This window comes from Lethenteron reissneri, chromosome 30 (assembly GCF_015708825.2).
Source record: "Lethenteron reissneri isolate LAM-NWPU_2019-01 chromosome 30, ASM1570882v1, whole genome shotgun sequence".
NCBI lineage: Eukaryota > Metazoa > Chordata > Hyperoartia > Petromyzontiformes > Petromyzontidae > Lethenteron > Lethenteron reissneri.
The window spans coordinates 2,820,967-2,840,966 of NC_083808.1; the positions used below are offsets into that span (position 1 = coordinate 2,820,967).

General features: G+C 48.9%; 1 protein-coding gene across 5 annotated transcripts in view; it reads right to left on the bottom strand.

Annotated features, from left to right (window-relative positions):
- The window catches only part of HEMK1 (HemK methyltransferase family member 1), a 43,699-nt gene extending 23,699 nt beyond the window's left edge, over window positions 1-20,000 (bottom strand). For 3 of the 5 annotated variants that reach the window (XM_061562806.1, XM_061562805.1, XM_061562807.1), the window contains exons 1-4: window positions 19,782-20,000; window positions 14,029-14,768; window positions 13,340-13,431; window positions 7,044-7,137 (exon numbers count right to left, since the gene is read on the bottom strand). In XM_061562806.1, coding sequence (XP_061418790.1) covers window positions 7,044-7,137; window positions 13,340-13,431; window positions 14,029-14,768; window positions 19,782-19,944 — 1,089 coding nt within the window. In that variant the 5' untranslated portion in view covers window positions 19,945-20,000. Of the gene's footprint in view, window positions 1-7,043; window positions 7,138-10,651; window positions 10,745-13,339; window positions 13,432-14,028; window positions 14,769-19,781 lie in introns of those variants that run through there. The other 2 variants (XM_061562809.1, XM_061562810.1) reach the window with 2 other exon arrangements.

Below are 20,000 nucleotides of genomic sequence, written 5' to 3' on the forward strand. Positions count from 1 at the left end.
CCACACAGCCGGCCACCGCTGTCTTTCCTTCCTTCCTTGGATAGTTTGTAAAAGAAATTCGCAATAATTGGGTCGGCTACACATCTCAAATTATCTCCTTCGGCTCCAGCAGATAATTCAAGGCACACCTGAATCAATTTGTGTCCGGCAAAAAAAACAAACAGAAGTCTCTTTGAAGGAGAGCTCAATGCAGACCGCCTCCCACTCTCTAATTACTCAAGGTGCCTTTGTTGATTGTTGATTACACTTGGCTTTGTGGAAAAAAAAGAAAGATAATGGGGGCTTATTTGGGCTCTTTTCTAGAGAGAAATTAGGGCGATTAAACAACACACAGATTGCCACCTCTCTCTGTTAGAGGAGGAACATTCAATTCCCTCCACCGCAGCCCCCTACCCGTTAACATTTCAAGGTGGCTCTTTGATTGATAGCGGGCTCTAGTGGCTGCAAGGGGCTAGATTACTCATTATATACAAACACCGCACTGCAATAAAAAATGGGAACAATTTTTTGGGAAAACATCAACTATTACACGTGCAATTTGATGCCGGAATTGCGAGCCTATGAACTCAACTTAATCAAGGCATCAGTACGCATATCCCCCGCACCTCCGATTAGCACGGTGGGCTACGTACGGTGCGAAAGAAGTTCAACATACATATCTACATACTCTGCCCTTAAGAAGGGCCATTGCCTGAAACATCAGTCCACTGTTTCTGGTAATTAGGAAATTTGCCCTCTGTTTGGAAATAGCATTCCACTATGTTATATGACGCACACCAATTTGTTTCAAGGAGCTAAATGCCAATGTTGAGATCTACTGGCCATGGCAAGAGAAACAGGGTTAGTGTTAGTTTAGTAAATTCCGTAATATTGTCAGATGAACCACCGAGACACTCAAGCCCTGGTTCAAGAATGTTCCTCTCCTCTTCTGTCTTGGAAATGCCTCTCTCTGTTGAGTGTCTACAGGATAATCATCTTGCCTCGATTTCCCCTGCTCTTCAGCGGTCTACGGGAGCAACACAACCTTTCTCTTCACACTCCCCGCTCCCTCCCCTCCCTCCCCGCACCGCGTTCGAGTAGCGGTTGCTTTTCCGACGCTTTATAAAGCCGCGTTATATTTTTTTTTGAGCGTGCGATAATTACCGCATTGCTATTCGCCACGCTGCTTAATTTACACTCCTGTGCGCGGACCGCAGAGGGGTGGATTAGAATTAACAGGCGCCCATTCGGCCCCGACAACGGCATTAGGTTTGGTGGTTTAAGGTGGCACGAAAACGCGTAGCCAGTGGGGACCGCAGTCTTCCACGCAGACACAATGAACACATCGCTCGAGACCCAAACACCATCGCCTCCCCCCCTCCACTCCTCCCCCCCCTCACCCGTGCCCTCTTCCTCGAATACGCTGGCACAAACCACCAACCGCATCGGAACATCGTAAACAGGCCGATGCGCGCATCTCCTTCATGAACGCAACATTAACGCCACAGGCCACGGGAACGTGCGACTGTATGCCACACAAGCCAAACAACGGGACACGCAGTAAACCGCTGTGGTCCAAGACAAAATGACGCGAATTCTAGAACTCCTGATGCCCTCTCGTCGTGGCCAGAAGCGGACCTCGACGTTGGGCGTTTAACTCCTGAACATCTGGCCATCGTGCGAAAGAGTAGAATAGAAAACCACGCTGCTTAACGCACGCTCAAAACACACATTCGTGTGTGTTCGCACCTCCGATTAACGCGGGTTGGCTACGTACGGCGCGAAAGAAGTTCAACATACATACGTATCAATTACATTGGGGTGGAGTTTTCATACCGTAAATTAGCACACTGCACCATGAACCCGGTGACCTGGGTTCGAGTCCCAGCTGCAGCTAATTCTCAGTGGCGACTGATTCTGAGCCAGTCCCTGGATGGTGCCCCAAACCGCATCAAGGAACCAGAGTGGGGAAGTATGGTTCAGCAATGCCCATGACTGGCACGGCATGGGAAGGTACTTGTCCAGATATGTGTTGATAAAGGATCGTAAATTATTATTAATTTGTATTGTACTGCGTACGAATAATGCACGGTGTTTTATTTAATTATATGCTGTAACCCAGTGCAGTATTTCTGAACAGCTATATATTTGCTTATTCACCTACCCGTCAATATATACGTGGAAACTATTAATCTAGTGATCATCACAGCACTTGTGGTCATAAATCTTTTGCTGTATTCGCTGTTTACCGCACCCTTCGCCATACACAAACACTTATTTAATTTAAGTGCGGTTTCTAGAACTCTCTACAGTAAACCCACCCTCCGCCACACATGGTACCACGGTAACCTGTTATGTCTGTCGCCTTCGAGGTGCTCTTTCTTTTGTTGCTGTTGTTGCTTTTAAAATTTTATTTCGCGTGGCCGCCGCAGCGGACGCGAAAAGAAAAAAAACCCGGCTCTCGATTCCACGTATTCGAGACAAATTCCGCGTACACAAAGAGCGTAGGCCCTTATATAATGCTATACTGTATTTATGGTTATGCTACGACTGGCCTGACTCCAGCTGGCACCGAATAATTGTTTGTGCATTGACTGACGGTAGCCAGCGAATCCAGACAAGTCGAGTGTTGATTGTGGAATCCTGGTGAGCCCTCCACTCTTCCTGCGACAAAACAGCCCAGGGGCTGTCAGCCGGTATCGACTCCCTCCCGACTTCGACTTGTCCCATTTAAAACCGAAAGCATCTCGCGATCCCTGCGCCGGCAACGAGTGCGCTGGTGATTAGCGGGCCCCGTCCATAATGATGCCCTCAAGAGAGAATTGCTTATTTATATATAATAGGCGACGTTTCGGACCACGGCTCTTCTTTAGAGCGGAGAGAGAAAACGTAGCCAAACTAAAACATAAAACTCGTGCGCTATTAAAAGGCCCGTTGCCTGAAACGTCGCCTCCACAAAATGACGAACGTGTTGCGTTTTTTATTCACACTCAACCGACCGCCAAGAGAGGAAGCGCGCTTAGAAACCACGCAATGACTGACCCAAAACAGCTTACAAAGGCTGGCAGGGCAAGTGCTGTTAGCAAGCGCCTATTAAGGTGGGTACAGCAGCACACGAGGGGGTGGTGTGGGTCCAGTATCGTGGCTGACCACCTTTGTCTCCCCAGTGGTGATGTTTACGCATCACGGCAGCTACTCAATTAAGGACGAGAAACCCTGTAGGAGCGACCCAGGACGATTTCTGAAACAGCTTGCCACGACGCTAGCCGTGAATGAAACTAAATCAGGTCACAGGGGTTCACAGCACACGTGGGCGCGCGCACACAGATTCCCCGATTAGGCCACAATATCTGTTGGCGAGAACCGATTAAGGCTGGCACAATGCGCACGGTTCAGGGTGGTACAGCCAGCGCCACCCGGTTCCAACCGTCTCTGTATAAACAACGCAGACTTTAGGCTGAGTCTACCTAGGGGAGGCCCAGGACCGGTTCAGATAACTGTACGACTGGTGTTTCTCCGTGAGCGGGAATCGAACTCGGGTTTCCAGGTTGGTGGCGCAGCGCGCTAACCGCTACACCTCCGCTTCCCTAGGTGGTGCGTCACGCACGCACACACTCACGCACACACTCGCGCGTGTCCATCACATCAGCATTTCTGATTAACGGAGCCGTGTCTCTGCTTTCTGTGCAAAAAATAAATACCGTTATGTAAAATAAAAATGGGATATTTGTAGTCTATCCTCCCCCCACCCCACCTCACCTTTCACCCCCACGTTTCGTCATTGCAATATACATCACGGGCGGATTATTGCAACTTGTGACAAAGTGACTGCGTCCTTAATCAATATAATATAACGGCCATAAATATCCATTTGTATGATTCTTGTGAGCAGGTGCATATTTTTGTAGCGAAGTCAATATATCCATATTTTTTACACACCCTGCACATTTTACCAAATAACCATGACTTGAATAAACACTACTTGTGCAGATAATCAGAGATCTGGGAACGTAAGTGCCACGAATTTTGCTATTTACTTTAAACCCGAGATCAATTTAACTGACCACTACAGACACGTGGCTCGTAAACCAATGTTTAGTTCTCAGAGCTGGAATGTGCCCACAATAACGTGTGACATTTGTTTTTAAATTATTGTTTTCAATAGAATCATTAGTGAAGAGGTTGGAACCTTACTAACATGCCTGGGGTTCAAAGCCAGGATCTGAGTGGTGCCACTCTGCCCTCTGAGCCATCGGGCCTCCTTTAAAATAAAAATAGAGGTATCTTAATAAAACAATGCGCAGAACTCTCCATGAATTATTGAACAGATATATACCATGTACGGTGAAAATGTATTTCGAGTACACACAAAATGAAAACGCTGCCAGTCTTGGCGAATTCAAAACCGTCCACACGCATCGCTCGTAAACACACACAGCTCCTGCGTTTTAAACAAGAGCTCAGTGTTTGTGGTTTTATTTCAATCTAACTACACAATGACAATAAATGATCAGTTTACAACAAACAACGTCGGGACAAAAAGGCAACAAGGTTTTGTAAACATTTAGCCGGTAACATGCGGCCAACGCAATTACATCGGCGACCAACAATACCCCGAGTTGCTGGCTCGCGCCAGAATCAACCGACGAAGCAAAGAATGTCAGCGGCAACATCTTTACCAGACGCTGTCTCGGCACAATCTTAGTTTCCGGTCTAAGGACGATTACTGTCCATACACTCCCGGCCGAACCTCCACCGCAGCAAAAATACAACTGGCGCAAGCGGGCATCGTCAAGTTCCACAAAAACGTGGCGTAAGCACCGACCTCGCCAGTTGAGCGAAACAAACCGTTGACGGACGCCGACTCTGCAGACACTCGGTACCCAGCCTAAGGATGCTTCGTTGCATTTAAAAGTCCATAAAAGAAACAACCGAATCTCCACCGGAAAACAAACGACTAAAAATGATGCGAGTGGGCATTTTACCGTTCCCCAGTTCCCCAAAAAAACACCACCGGCAATCGGCGACGCGATGTCCCCTGTCACGGCGCCGCGGGCTCCCGCCGCTCCCGCGCTGCCTCGTTCACTTTGCCGGTGCAAAACGCGGCCCTGAGAATGTCGCTGCTGAGGCACACGTAGGCGAAGAAGACGAGCACGAGCAGCGACATGATGATGAGGAAGACGCCGATGCTGACGTGCCGCTGCAGGACGACCATGACGAAGCCCAGGAGGCACATGACCAGGATGGAGAGGGCGAAGAGCAGGTGCAGCGTGGAGAAGGTCCGGAGCGAGCGGCGCCTGCTGGCGCCGTCCTCTTGCGGGTATTCAGCGGCGTCGTCGGCGTCGACGGTGAACGTCGTCTCGCACGCACAGGCTTCGACGGGCACCGCCGACGCTACGTCTCGCTCACCGGCCGCTCCACCGATTCCGTCGGCGCCGATTCCGCCCAGCGAGGGCCAGGGCGCCGTGACGGCGACGGGAAACGCGTCTCCGTGGCGTGGCGGCGCGGGGCCCGGCCGAGGAGAAGGGGACGAGCGCGGCGCGGCGTCCCAGCTGGGCAGCGCCACGATGGCGACGCTGAAGGGGCGGACGAGCGAGGCCAGCGAGGGCACGACCGCCGCTGCCGCGTTGTCTCCGGTGCTAACGAGCGCCGGCGCCCAGCGGCAGAAGGGGCAGCTGACGGCGGCCGAGGAGGAGGCGGCGAGCGAGCCGATCCGGCCCAGGCACTCGCCGCAGAGCGCGTGGCCGCACAGCAGGTAGCGCCGCGGGTTGAGCGCCGCGTCGTACGCGACGCAGCAGATCTCGCAGTCCTCGCCACAGCCGCCGTCGCTCTCTCCGCCGCGGGCGCCAGCACCGTGGGGGGCAGCGTTGGGAGCTCCCCGAGCCAGGCTGGAGGCCATTGTCACTCTATACTTTTAAAAAACATCGACGGGGTGTGTGCGGGTACTGCGTGCGCGTCCGTGTGGATTTCGTTTTTTTTATCCTTTCCAATTTCGTTGTTTCTGTCAAGCTGCAATGACCAAAGAGTCGAATGTACACACGTGCGTGCGTCCGTGCGTGCGTGCGTACAAGCCAACTAAACACGAAAACGTGCACAGCTGGCGCGCCGGTTTCTCAGAGTCTGACTGCCTGAAACGCTGGCCCCATTGCGCCTGAGAGGTGGGTCGAGTGCTGTACGTGGTGGGCCTACTTATATCCCGAGCCGGCAGCCGGGCGCGTGACTCGCTAAAGATGCCCTCCCCCCCCCATTCTTTGCCCATTGTCTTAGCCCTCTCCCCACCACCCACAAGCACCCCCACCCCCCTCACCAGGTGATCAGGAGCTAATTCACATGGTAATTACACAGCAAACAAAGTCCGGCTACCACAGGACCAAACTTCATCTGCACGAAACAAACATCTCATTTGTTCTATTTGTGGCACACACCCCCACCCGCTTTTAAAAACAGACACAAACCCTAAAACACACTGAGACTGATATGATATTTGTTGGCGAGTTAAGTATTCACGCACACATCAAAATAGTGAAGACAAATTAACCAACATCCCAAGTGAAGATGCACTTCAAAGCTTCGAGTACAGCTGCTGTGGGTGTGTTTAGCTCATAGACTACGAGGAAGTGGCAGGACTTCGGAAACAAAGAAACATCACGTGAATTTTTTATCTCCCTTTGAAATACACACAGTATCAGGTGGTGAACAAGCACAAATAACAAACACAAAAAACACGTTCGTCAACAATAACAGTGTGGCTTTAAAAGGAAATATATATGACAGGTGAAGACGTTTCAGGCAATGGCCCTTCTAGATAGCACATACGTAGAGAGCAGTTCTAAAATAAATGAGTTTTCTATCTAGATTTAAACGTGCATTGCTCCAGTGGCGTTTTAATGTCGGAAGGAGGAGCGTTTCGCACCTCCAATGAGCACGGTTAGCCAAGAAGTTCAACATACACACGGACATTTCCACTTTGTCTGGAAAAAAGTTGATATAGCTCAGTGGGCATCACCTGGTAAAATAAAACAAACACTGTCGTTCGCGAGCTCGCTGGGTGCGGCCGGACTCACCTCTGTCTCCGGCCTTGGGATGAGGACTGGCGGCCTCATCTTGAGGGTGAGATCCATGAAGTCCCACTGGCCGAGCACGTACTGCACAGGCATGCTGGGGCGCACAGACGGGCACACACAAACACAAAACAGACAACGGACACATTCGGAATCCGGTGCCCTGAGAAGCTCGCGCGGGTGCACGGGGCGAAACGTTGGACATTGTGCAAAACCGGAAGTTCACCGTAGAGCCGATAGCGGGCTGTTGGTGAAAGTGTTGATAGCGAGTACCAGTATCTCGGGACTTAATAATTGCTCGCTACGCGGACACGCACACATCGACTCGCAACGCACGCGGAGGATGTGTAGACGCTCAATTGCATGCACGCAGGCAAGTACTGTTCGCGAGCACCTATGAAGGCCGGCACGGCTCAAGAAGGAGTGGGTGGCCAGCGCCACGCCCGGCCGCCTTTGTCTCCCCAACGGCGATGATTTTACACACCGCACCAAGTACTAATTTGAGGTTGAGTCGATCTAGGAGAGGCCAAGGACCAGGATCAGTTCAGATAATCGTCACTGGTGTTGGCTGTCAATGGGAATCGAACTCGGGTCGCCGGGTTCACAGCGCAGTGCGCTAACCGTTGCACTCCCGTTCCTCAACAGACGTGCACAGACAATCATACAAAAAACACGTACATGCACACATACATGCACACATACATACATGCACACATACATACATGCACACATACATGCACACATACATACACGCATACATACATGCATACATACATGCACACATACATACACGCACACATACACGCATACATACATGCACACATACATACACACACACATACATGCACACATACACGCATACATACATGCACACATACATACACACACACATACATGCACACATACATACACGCACACATACACGCATACATACATGCACACATACATACACACACACATACATGCACACATACATACACACACACATACATGCACACATACGCACACATACACGCACACATACATGCACACATACATACACGCACACATACACGCATACATACATACACACACACATACATGCACACATACATACACACACACATACACGCACACATACACGCACACATACACGCATACATACATGCACACATACACGCATACATACATACACACACACATACATGCACACATACACGCATACATACATGCACACATACATACACACACACATACATGCACACATACATACACGCACACATACACGCATACATACATGCACACATACATACACACACACATACATGCACACATACATACACACACACATACATGCACACATACATACACGCACACATACATGCACACATACATGCACACATACATACACGCACACATACACGCATACATACATACACACACACATACATGCACACATACATACACACACACATACACGCACACATACACGCACACATACACACACACATACATGCACACATACATACACGCACACATACACGCATACATACATACACACACACATACATGCACACATACATACACACACACATACACGCACACATACACGCACACATACACGCATACATACATGCACACATACACGCATACATACATACACACACATACATGCACACATACACGCATACATACATGCACACATACATACACACACACATACATGCACACATACATACACGCACACATACACGCATACATACATGCACACATACATACACACACACATACATGCACACATACATACACACACACATACATGCACACATACATACACGCACACATACATGCACACATACATGCACACATACATACACGCACACATACACGCATACATACATACACACACATACATGCACACATACATACACACACACATACACGCACACATACACGCATACATACATGCATACATACATGCACACATACATACACACACACATACATACATACATGCACACATACATACACACACATACATACATACACGCACACATACACGCATACATACATGCATACATACATGCACACATGCACACACACATACATGCACACATACACGCACACATACACGCATACATACATGCACACATACATGCACACACACATACATGCACACATACACGCATACATACATGCACACATACATGCACACACACATACATGCACACATACATGCACACATACATGCACACACACATACATGCACACATACATGCACGCACACATACATGCACACATACACGCATACATACATGCACACATACATGCACACACACATACATGCACACATACATGCACACATACATGCACACATACATGCACACATACATACACACACACATACACGCACACATACACGCATACATACACACACACACACACGCACACATACATGCACACATACATACACACACACATACACACACACATACATGCACACATACATGCACACATACATACACACATACATACACGCACACATACATACACACACACATGCACACACACATACATGCACACATACATGCACACACACATGCACACACACATACATGCACACATACATGCACACATACATACACACATACATACACGCACACATACATACACACACACATGCACACACACATACATGCACACATACACACACACATACATACACACATACAGACACACATACACACATGCACACACACATGCACACACACACACATACACAGAGTGCATGTTAACAAAGATGAAGGAGTTGGGGGCAAGTGCTGTTCGTGAGCACCTATTAAATACACACAGAATACACAAGCTGACACTACATGAACGGAATACACACACAGTATGCAGCAACAATAGCTGCCATCTTGCCACTAAGTGGTGGTGACTTCACCGCAGCGCTTGTGTCAGGCTAGGTGCACGAGGTCCCATGAAGTGTGAAAGGCTCAGTAGCAGGATACAGAATACAATACCCAGACAGGCAGTACAGAGACAAAGGCCACCCCCCAGAGCCTCAACAGACTGTTAGCGAGTACCTATGAAGGCTGGCATGGCACATGATCGGGTTGGGTGGCCAGCACTACAACAGGCCGCCAGTGGTGATGTTTACACACCGCACCAGGGACTCGTTGTAGCTCACGGGTGCAACTCTCCGGAGCAGTAATGCTACCCACAAACTCGTCCCAATGCGACTCACAAACTCGTCCCAATGCGACTCACAACATCGTCCCTACACCGGGGACCAGGACCATCGCAGCTGGGTGCTGTTTCTCCCGTGGCAGCTCCCGTATCTCTCTCGCCTCCCATCAGCCTGCACGACAGCTCACAGTGGAACTCTCTCCCCAGGGCGACTCACAACCTCCTCCTCTCTACACCGGGCACCAGAACCATCACGGCCGGACGTCGTTTCTTTGTGGCACCACCCTGCCCCCCCCACGTTCCATCTCCACGTACTTTTAATGGACACCTATTTTTTTTTTTGGAACTGCTTTGTGTGTTCAGTCTGTGTGTCCTTCCCCCGCACCTCCGATTAGCACGGTTGGCTACGTGCGGTGCGAAAGAAGTTCAACGTGCATACATACCACATACATTAAAGGCCGGACCTCTTTCGCCTGCTTTCCGAGCAACACCGAGTTTGGCTCCGCACCTTCTGCCACAATCATTTTTATCCATCAATTATTCTGAGAATAGAAAATTGCATCATTATTACTTTGCGAGAGGGGAGACAGAACGTAGTTCCCTGCACCAACCAGCACTGACCGGCGTGGTGAAGTATGGCAACCTTCCCCTGGGGCCCCCATCACCGAAGTGCCTAAACCCCAAGGCTGTTAAAGTTTCACCATGAGGCCCACGTAAACACAATGCAAATTAATCATTGTACAAGTGCTGGCACCGACTTGAATATGCACATAGTTTGCCTGGTGTCTACAGATGGTGTTTACTTCTGGTTATTTTTGCTCTACCGTATATATGTGGCATGTGCTATTTCTATGCTAGAAACTATTTTAAGTTATTGAAAAACATATCCTATCGTGAGCAATCGTGTGTGGGTCTGTGTGTGTGGGGAGCGGTAGTGCAGCGGTTAGCGCCCTGCGCTACAAACCCAGCGACCCGAGTTCGATTCCCGCTCATGGCCAACACCAGTGACGATTATCTGTACCGGTCCTGGGCCTCCTCCAGGTCGACTCAGCCTCAAAATGAGTACCTGGTGCGGTGTGTAAAAATTGCCACTGGGGAGACAAAAGCGGTCGGGCGTGGAGCTGGCCACCCACCCCCTCGTGTACCGTTCCAACCTTCATAGGTGCTCGCTAACAGCACTTGCCTCTACAGTCCGATAAGGATATACGGGGGATCTTAGTCTTGTGTGTGTTCGCGTGTGTGAGAGCAGTATTGTAGCGGTTAGTGCACTGTGTTACAAACCTGACGACCCGAGTTCAAGTTTAGCTCATGACCAACACCAGTGACGATTATCTGAACCGGTCCTGGGGCTCCCCTACGTCGACTCAGGATAAATGAGTACGCGGTGCGGTGCGTAACAACATCAGCACTGTGGATACAAAGGCAGTTCGGGCGTGGTGCTGGCCACCTACTCCCTTGTGTGCCGTGCCGGCCTTCAACGGTGCTATTCGCGAACAGCGCTTGCCCCAACAGTCTAAAGGCTACACGGAGGATCTTTGTGCAGTGGCGCAGTTGGACGTCCTCTCGGACGCGTTCCATTCTTAATGCAGCACAAAGAGTCACCACTCTCGAGTCGTGTGCCTTGCAGGTGGTAGCTGCTAAGAACGGATCGATACGAAATCCCAACGCATGACGGCGATGATGATAATGGATGGCGCTTGCCGGGGATTTTATTGCTTTTTTTTTAAAATAACGCTCAGTCCAAAGTTCCCAATAACCATTTTACATGTCGCACAAACATGCAGCTTTTACGTAATTGGTAATCTCCTTTGGCAATACACAGAGTGCACCTCAAAGTTATTACCACTGCAGCGCAATCAGCAAGCCTGGGCGGGCTAATTCCAGTTGGGGGCTTTACCCCCCCCCACCATTTTCATCCTTCCAGCATTGTTATAAATCAGCGCCCACTTCATGGGAAGTCAATGGTAATCATTCTAAGCGTGTACGCTCGCTCCTGCCAGAGGAATATAGATATATTTATTTTCCCACCACTATGCTCAGGGCTGTGAACACGAGATGAAAACTGCTGTTCCCATGCTCATGATATCAAAGGAAGGCAATGTTACTGTGATTATTAATCGTTTGGGAAGGTGGTGGTGGTGGTAGAGTGGTGAGTGCACTGCACTAAGAAGCCGGTCACCTGACTTCGAATCCTGCCAAAGGTTAACATCAGTGAGATCAGCGCACTTGGCCTGGGCTGCTACTGCTGTGGGTGCTGCTAATGCTGCTACTACTGTTACAACTGAGGATACTACTTCAGCTGCGAATACAGCTACTGCTAATACAACTGCTGCTAATACAGCTGCTGCTAATACAGCTGCTACTGCTGCTAATACAGCTGCTACTGCTGCTGATACAGCTGTTACTGCTGCTGATACAGCTGTTACTGCTGATGCAGCTGCTACTGCTGCTAATACAGCTGTTACTGCTGCTAATACAGCTGTTACTGCTGCTGATACAGCTGCTACTGCTGCTAATACAGCTTCTACTGCTGCTAATACAGCTGCTACTGCTGCTAATACAGCTGTTACTGCTGCTAATACAGCTGTTACTGCTGCTACTGCTGTTGATACAGCTGTTACTGCTGCTGACACAGCTGTTACTGCTGCTAACACAGCTGTTACTGCTGCTAACACAGCTGCTACTGCTAATACAGCTGCTACTGCTGCTAATACAACTGCTACTGCTGCTAATACAGCTGCTACTGCTGCTAATACAGCTGCTACTGCTGCTAATACAGCTGCTACTGCTGCTAATACAGCTGCTACTGCTGCTAATACAGCTGCTACTGCTGCTAACACAGCTGTTACTGCTGCTAACACAGCTGCTACTGCTAATACAGCTGCTACTGCTGCTAATACAGCTGCTACTGCTGCTAATACAACTGCTACTGCTGCTAATACAACTGCTACTGCTGCTAATACAGCTGCTACTGCTGCTAATACAGCTGTTACTGCTGCTAATACAGCTGCTACTGCTGCTAACACAGCTGTTACTGCTGCTAATACAGCTGCTACTGCTGCTAACACAGCTGCTACTGCTGCTAATACAGCTGCTACTGCTGCTAACACAGCTGCTACTGCTGCTGTTACCTCGTGAGACGTCGACGGCAGAGCTCCCCGACCTTCGCTTGCGCCTCCGCCGCGATCGACCGAGTCAGCACGGCCCTGCCCAGGCTCGCCATCTGCGTGACGAGTCACACGCCCCGCGTCAAAAATCTCAACGCCCCTCGGGTTTTATCGGCCAAACACGGCGCAGTCCTGTGAAACAAAACCACCCACCCCCCCCAGTTACGCGTCTCCCCGAACAAATAGAGCACGCGTGTTTTTTTTCGCTTTTCGGACGAGCGGCTTTTTCAGACCATTATTATCCAGCAGCATCTGTTTAAGCCAAATCCGCACCGACTTTGACCGACTGGGTCTCTCTTCCCACGAACGCGTGGTAAGTCGGCAGCATTCGTTTCAACTTCCGATTTGTCTGCTTAGCCAGGGGATAACTCTCGCGGCCACGATAGTCTCGTTTGCAAGAGTGACCCGGCTCACCAGAAAATACAAAATTAATTAAATGAAATAAAACACAACAGTATAATGAAGCAAATTTCAACAAGCGCAATAAAAAAACCCAATTAGAAATCAGGACAAAAACAACCGCGTTACAGGAAAAATAGAAAACACTGCACACAAACATGAACCAAAGTGAAAAGCTAATACATTTTGCCGTGAGGAAAGTCGTCTAAGGGAGGCCCGCCCCTGGGACCGACCGCGAGTGGCGCCAGCCTCACCGTCTTAGCCCCAAGCACGTGCGCGACAATGTAGGCGGCCGACTCCCACGGCTCGGAGATTCCCGCCGCTCGGAATCGTCTGCTCCATGAGCGGACGCAGCCCAGCGCCGTCTCCCTTCTCCCGCATCCTCCCACGTCTTCGCCACGGCCGACAAGGCCGTCACCATCGTCCCCTCCCGCACCCTCGGCCGCCCCGGCTCCAGACGCCCCCCTGGCTCGAGGCGCAGTCGCTGACCGCGCCCGCGTCATTTCACTCTCGATGGGGGGCACAGGACGGCCGGCGCGCGGAGACCAAATCCAGGTCGAGAAGTCTCGCGGAGGCGAGGGCCACCTCGGCCCGGTGAGGCTGCCATGCCCCGATGTTCTGGATCGTGCTGCGCTCCTTTGTCGGGCTGCTGTCCGACCCTGACACCACAGGCCGTCCAGAGATCGTTCTTGGCACGGCCTCTGAAACGGCGTGCCGCTGCCTGTGCTTTCAATGGACCCCGCCGCCAGGGAAATGACGGACGGACCGTCCGGAAAACTTCTGCGGAGGTTTAAATTGTTAAGCGACGGCCGGTGCCAGCCAGGGCACGGTGCTGCGCCCTGCAGTGTGCGTGGGGCGATGCTGATCCAGGTCCGGATCGGTTTCACGATCCGCTTCATTGTTCGTGGTGGTGGTGTCGGTGACAATTCGTGAGTGTTGCAGAATTTTAAGTGCCAGTTTAGTTTTCTTGTTTGATGGTCGGGCAATTTTTCAGCTGAAATGAATGAAATAAAAAAACAGAGGTGAGTGTACAATTTTAAAAAGCTATCCAACATCTGCAGAGTATGATTTATGTGGATAAACAATTTGCAAAACACATGGAATTGTGATGAGAGATGTATTAACATTGCGGGCTTTTATGGACTACAGAAACCACTTTGGTAAAGGTGATAGTTCAACTTCGGTGTTGATAGAGAGGCAGGAGTAATGTCTGTGTCAATATATGGGCCAGATAGCTTAGATGGATTCAACAAAAGCAACCAAAAACACGTTTCTGGTCTTCAAATGTAAGAGCATGTGCAAGAAATTCACGGAAGAATATGGTCAGGATAATATGGAAGTTGTGAATACAACGCGCAAATAAATTATTGTAGATTTAATGAGAGGAAGACGTTAGCAATGGGTGATGCACGTGTGCAGATTGGAGGAGGGCAGAGTTTCTATACAGGCATCGTAGAGCAACCCAGAGGTCGGTGAGACGTAACGCCAGATGGTTAGTAGACCGTAAGAGCAGACCTTGACATTTCAGTTGTGAATCAACGTTGCACAAACTGCAGGATCTGGAAAAAGATTTAATAAAAAAAATAGGACCGCACCACCCCAACTAGGCCAATGACGCAAACATGCAAACGTGACCCATTAATACCGAGCCGCCGGGGTTGCGACTGCCAACGCACATAGCGGGGGACACAAAGACAAAGATCCCCCGTAAAGCCTTAACAGACTGTTAGGGCAAGTGCTGCTAGCGAGCACCTATGACGGCTGGAACAGCACACGAGGGGGGACTGGCCAACACCACGCCCGGCCGCCTTTGTCTCCCTAGTGGCAATGTTTACACTTCACACAAAGTACTCATTTGTGGCTGAGTCGACCTAGGGGAGGCCTAGGACCAGTTCAGATAATCGTCACTGGTGTTGGCCGTGAGCGGGAATCTAACCCGGGTCGCAGGGTTCGTAGCGCAGTGCGAAAACCACTACACTACCAGCGGGGTACACACGCGCGTGCACCCGCGCACGCGCGCCACCTTTATTCCCACATGCCCGAGAAGCAAACGGTGAAAACGAAGCAGGGCCCTGCAACTTTGAGCGCACGCAGGGAATTCCTCCACGATGAATATACTTCATTAGTAGATCTCAAGAAGGCAGCCCAGTCCATCCAGCTCATTAGTCACGGGAGCAGGAATTTGCCACAAAATAACCCAATTATACTAATAGGGGTCAGGGGTAACTACAGAAGACAATTTGGATTTATGAATTGTCTAAATGTGACCGCATCTCAAGATGCTGCATAGGGCGGAGGGAGGGGGGATGTGCATTCATGGGGGTCTTCGAATGGAGGTATTTTTGTATTTTTTGGTGGTGTGGGGACCCACTGCTCATGGCGGAGTGCGAAGGAGATGGACGTGTGGTAAAGGTGTGGATGAAAATACTGAAACGTGAATATAGGGCAAAATAAAGTAATTCCTGGGAAGAGGAATAACACTGCCCCTGATGTGATTCATTTTCACCTTGATGAAATCTTTCAGCAAAAAAAAGGCCAGAATCTTCACACCAATTAAAGGATTCACAGTTCACACTTTTTGAACTAGGTTACGAGGCTGAAGTTTCTTCAATTAATTGAAAAGGTTTAATTGGTGTTATGGCTGTAACGCAAGGTTAAACTGGGAGAGTTGGCGAGCAGCCACTGATCCCGACCCTGACAATAGCTGTCGGGGACCACGTGGTAAACAGGCTGCCGATGAGACCCAGGAGATCAAAACCAGTACAGAGTTTGCGTTTCTGAACAAACACTGTAATGCATCGCTGGTCGGAAAAACTCATTGGTTGGTGGATTCAAAATTTTCCTCCGCTCACCCCATCGTCTGAAACTGCCATCCCCCAAACAGAATCACAATATTTATGTACACCGGAGGAATTTGATGAGCTCTTAAGATAACTTCCACAGATGTCCTGGAGGACAGCGGTCCCCAACCTTTTTGGCACCAGCGACCGGTTTCGTGGAAGACAATTTTTTCACGGACCGGGGGGTGGGGGTTCATCATTGGGTCACTTTTCAAAGAAGCTCTCCGGCAACGTTTGTTTTTTTTACTAATTTTGGCTAGGGGTTAGCAGCTTGTGGGCTCACCAACACTGTGACTGAGACAAGTGCGCGGTGCGGGAAAGAAGCACGGACGGAAGTGGTCAATAAAACGATGGGCGGGCCACGCGCGTACTCACCGCTCACCACTATGCGGTGTGTAGAGTGTGTACACACGCGGACTCACCGCTCTCACCTCCTGCTGCTGTGCGGCCCGGTTCCTAACAGGCCACGGACTGGTGCCGGTCCACGGCCTGGGGGTTGGGGACCTCTGCTCAACTCCCTGCTCCTGTTCAAGCTATAAGCTAGACCATAATCTTATCCTCTGTCTATGACTAACCGCCTTTTCTTTATATATTTCATTACATATACCTACTGTTTCTGTGCCACGCCTTGAGCATGTGGTCGCATTCAGACGTAATATGAATCCAACTTGTATTTTATGCACGAGACAATGCATGAAATATTAATGAGGAAGACATCGATTTTGCCCCCTGTAATCACGTTATTGTCCAAAATAAATTAATGATCACAGCCACATTCAGCAGCACAGCCACACAAAGCATGCGATCTATTAACCTGCACCGAAATCTGTCATCGCATACAAATGCAATGCTACGGCAGAATAAATATCGGCACGTGTTTCACACGGAGTCTTGTATATACGGGATCTCTATATATATTAATGGCTCTCATCTGTCAATACCCACTCATCTGTGAATAGCCTAGCAGCTGTTATTGGGAACAAGTCCCAGCAGGGATTCTTTGGGAACTCAACTTCCAATTACACTCACCTACCCATGTTGTTTCTCACCCGTCACTGTGAGCTCATTTGTAAACAGCCACTCACCTGGGTAGTTCCGATGATTTTGGATGCTGAAATTCAGAGACCTTTCAGATGTGGTTAATCGCGGGTATAATCACTGAGTTTTTCTTTTTACTGGTGCATGGTATGTCAACCAACTTATCCACGTTTCTGTTGACATGTGGCTCAGCGGTACAGACGGCTCAGCCGCAGAACGAGCGGCTTGCAATGGGGAGGTTGCGAGTTCATATTCTCATAGGTGGTTATTTAACTCAATCCCATCATCTCTCCACGGCCGATAAAATTAATACCGCTTTGTGAAGTCAGCAATGATGGCCTAAGGGGCCGTCCATAAATGACGTCACACATTTGGGGGGGGGGGTCAGACATTTGTGACGATGTGTGGCGAGGGGAGGAGGGAGGGTTCGAGAAATGTGACGTCACATCAAAATGCGCAAGTTTAAATAGATATAAATTAAATAGGATTGTTATAACAACACAAAATTTCATTTTAACTATTTGATTATTTAAATTTACAAAGGTCACCTTTCATTTATTCCATGAAGGAGCATTTTGCTTCTCCATGGGAGAATGGAGAATCATACAATTAGTAATTTATTTGAATGATTGTTATTAAACATTTTTATTCTAATGATTATATCAGGCTTTTCATTCTGTGAAATGAATATGTGATTGTTATAATTGTACTCTCCATTTTGCTTCGTTCTACTACAAAGTTTAAAGTATTTTTTATAGTTATAATTACTTTAAATATTTGATATTTATTAGAAAATTTCAATATAATATTCTGAACATCTGCAGTTTTAGTTAGACGCTGAATATTTTCAAGTGAATTTTATGCTAAATTTCAGCTTCCCAACGATTCCTTTTTAATGTTTTCTCCTACAACATCAGAGTGCAGCGCCACATTAAATACGCACTACAATGACAATAGTTTAAAGTGATTTGAAGCATGTTTTATTTTTAAAATGGAAATATGGTTGGGGGGGGGGCAGAGCTTTGTGACGTCATATTTGAGCGGGGGGTCTGACTTTTTGTGACGCCATGTGACGAGGGGGGGTCAAAAATCGGTCAAAATCGCGTGACGTCATTTATGGTCGGCCCCTAATGATAAGTCTCGTCCCCAGCATAGCAATGTGCAATTTCCACCACTGGCTCAGGGCTGTAAACAGAAGATAAGCACCGTCTGTCTGGATACTCATTTATGCAGGAAATCACTGACTTTAATCATTCATGGTGATAAAAACTACAGTAAAACCTTGGATTGCGAGCAAAATTCGTATATCAAAGCACTCGAATATCAGTTGTGATCACGTGACGCTCGGCAGACAAAGCGTATACACGTACTACTCGTATTGCAAGACCTCGCTCGTTTATCAAATTAATATTTATTTTAAAAAAATGCTCGTCTTGCAAAACACTCGCAGACCAAGTTACTCGCAATCCAAGGTTTTACTGTGTCTTTATTTTACCAGGTAAGGCCCACTGAGCTATAGTTATGTTTTCAGAAGCGACCTGGCCACAAATGATGGCTCAACGAAGTGGTTTATCATGTAGAAAATGACAGCAGCTAAATCCTCTAAAGGCATGTTTCTAAATGTGGAGGGAAACCCCGAGGACCCGGAGAAAAATTCACCTGACCACGGCGACATAGACACGCAAACTCCAAATGTACAGGTGTCAGGGTTGGGATGGAACCCACGAACTCCTGTATACCAGGCAAGGCAGATAATTTCTCGTGCAATAGTACGTACGTAGCATGGTGCAATAGTACGTGCCAAAAGATTGACTTATTCCATAAATAACAAAAACTATTTTATCCAGACGACTTTAAAAATGACAGACCGTGCGGTCAGACGTCCACTCAGGACAATAATCATCCCTCCGGAGTCTATAAATAAAGTGGCACTTCGAGACAATACACATCACTCAACGCGGCGCACCGTGGGGAAATATCCGACTCCCGTTATAGGAATGTGGAATTTCCACCAGTGGTCCAGAAACCTCAGCGCTGTCCTGCGTGACTTGAAATTCAGCGGGTTTAGGCCACCATAAGAACCCATTCAGCGCCGTTCAAAAAATACAATATATACAACAGCCGCGCACCTCGAAGTGGCGGTGACGTCACCACGGCGCTTGTGCCATGCTGGGTGCACTTTTGAGGCCACGTGAGGAGTCGAAGGGCTGCGCTGGCAAAGGAGGTCACGGCAACAGGCGCAGCAAGGTGCCAACGGGGGGTGATGGTCGACTGACCGAGACGACTTGGCATCGATGCACCACGCCGCACTGTCTCCGATCCGTCCGCTTGTCACGCACGTGGCCTGC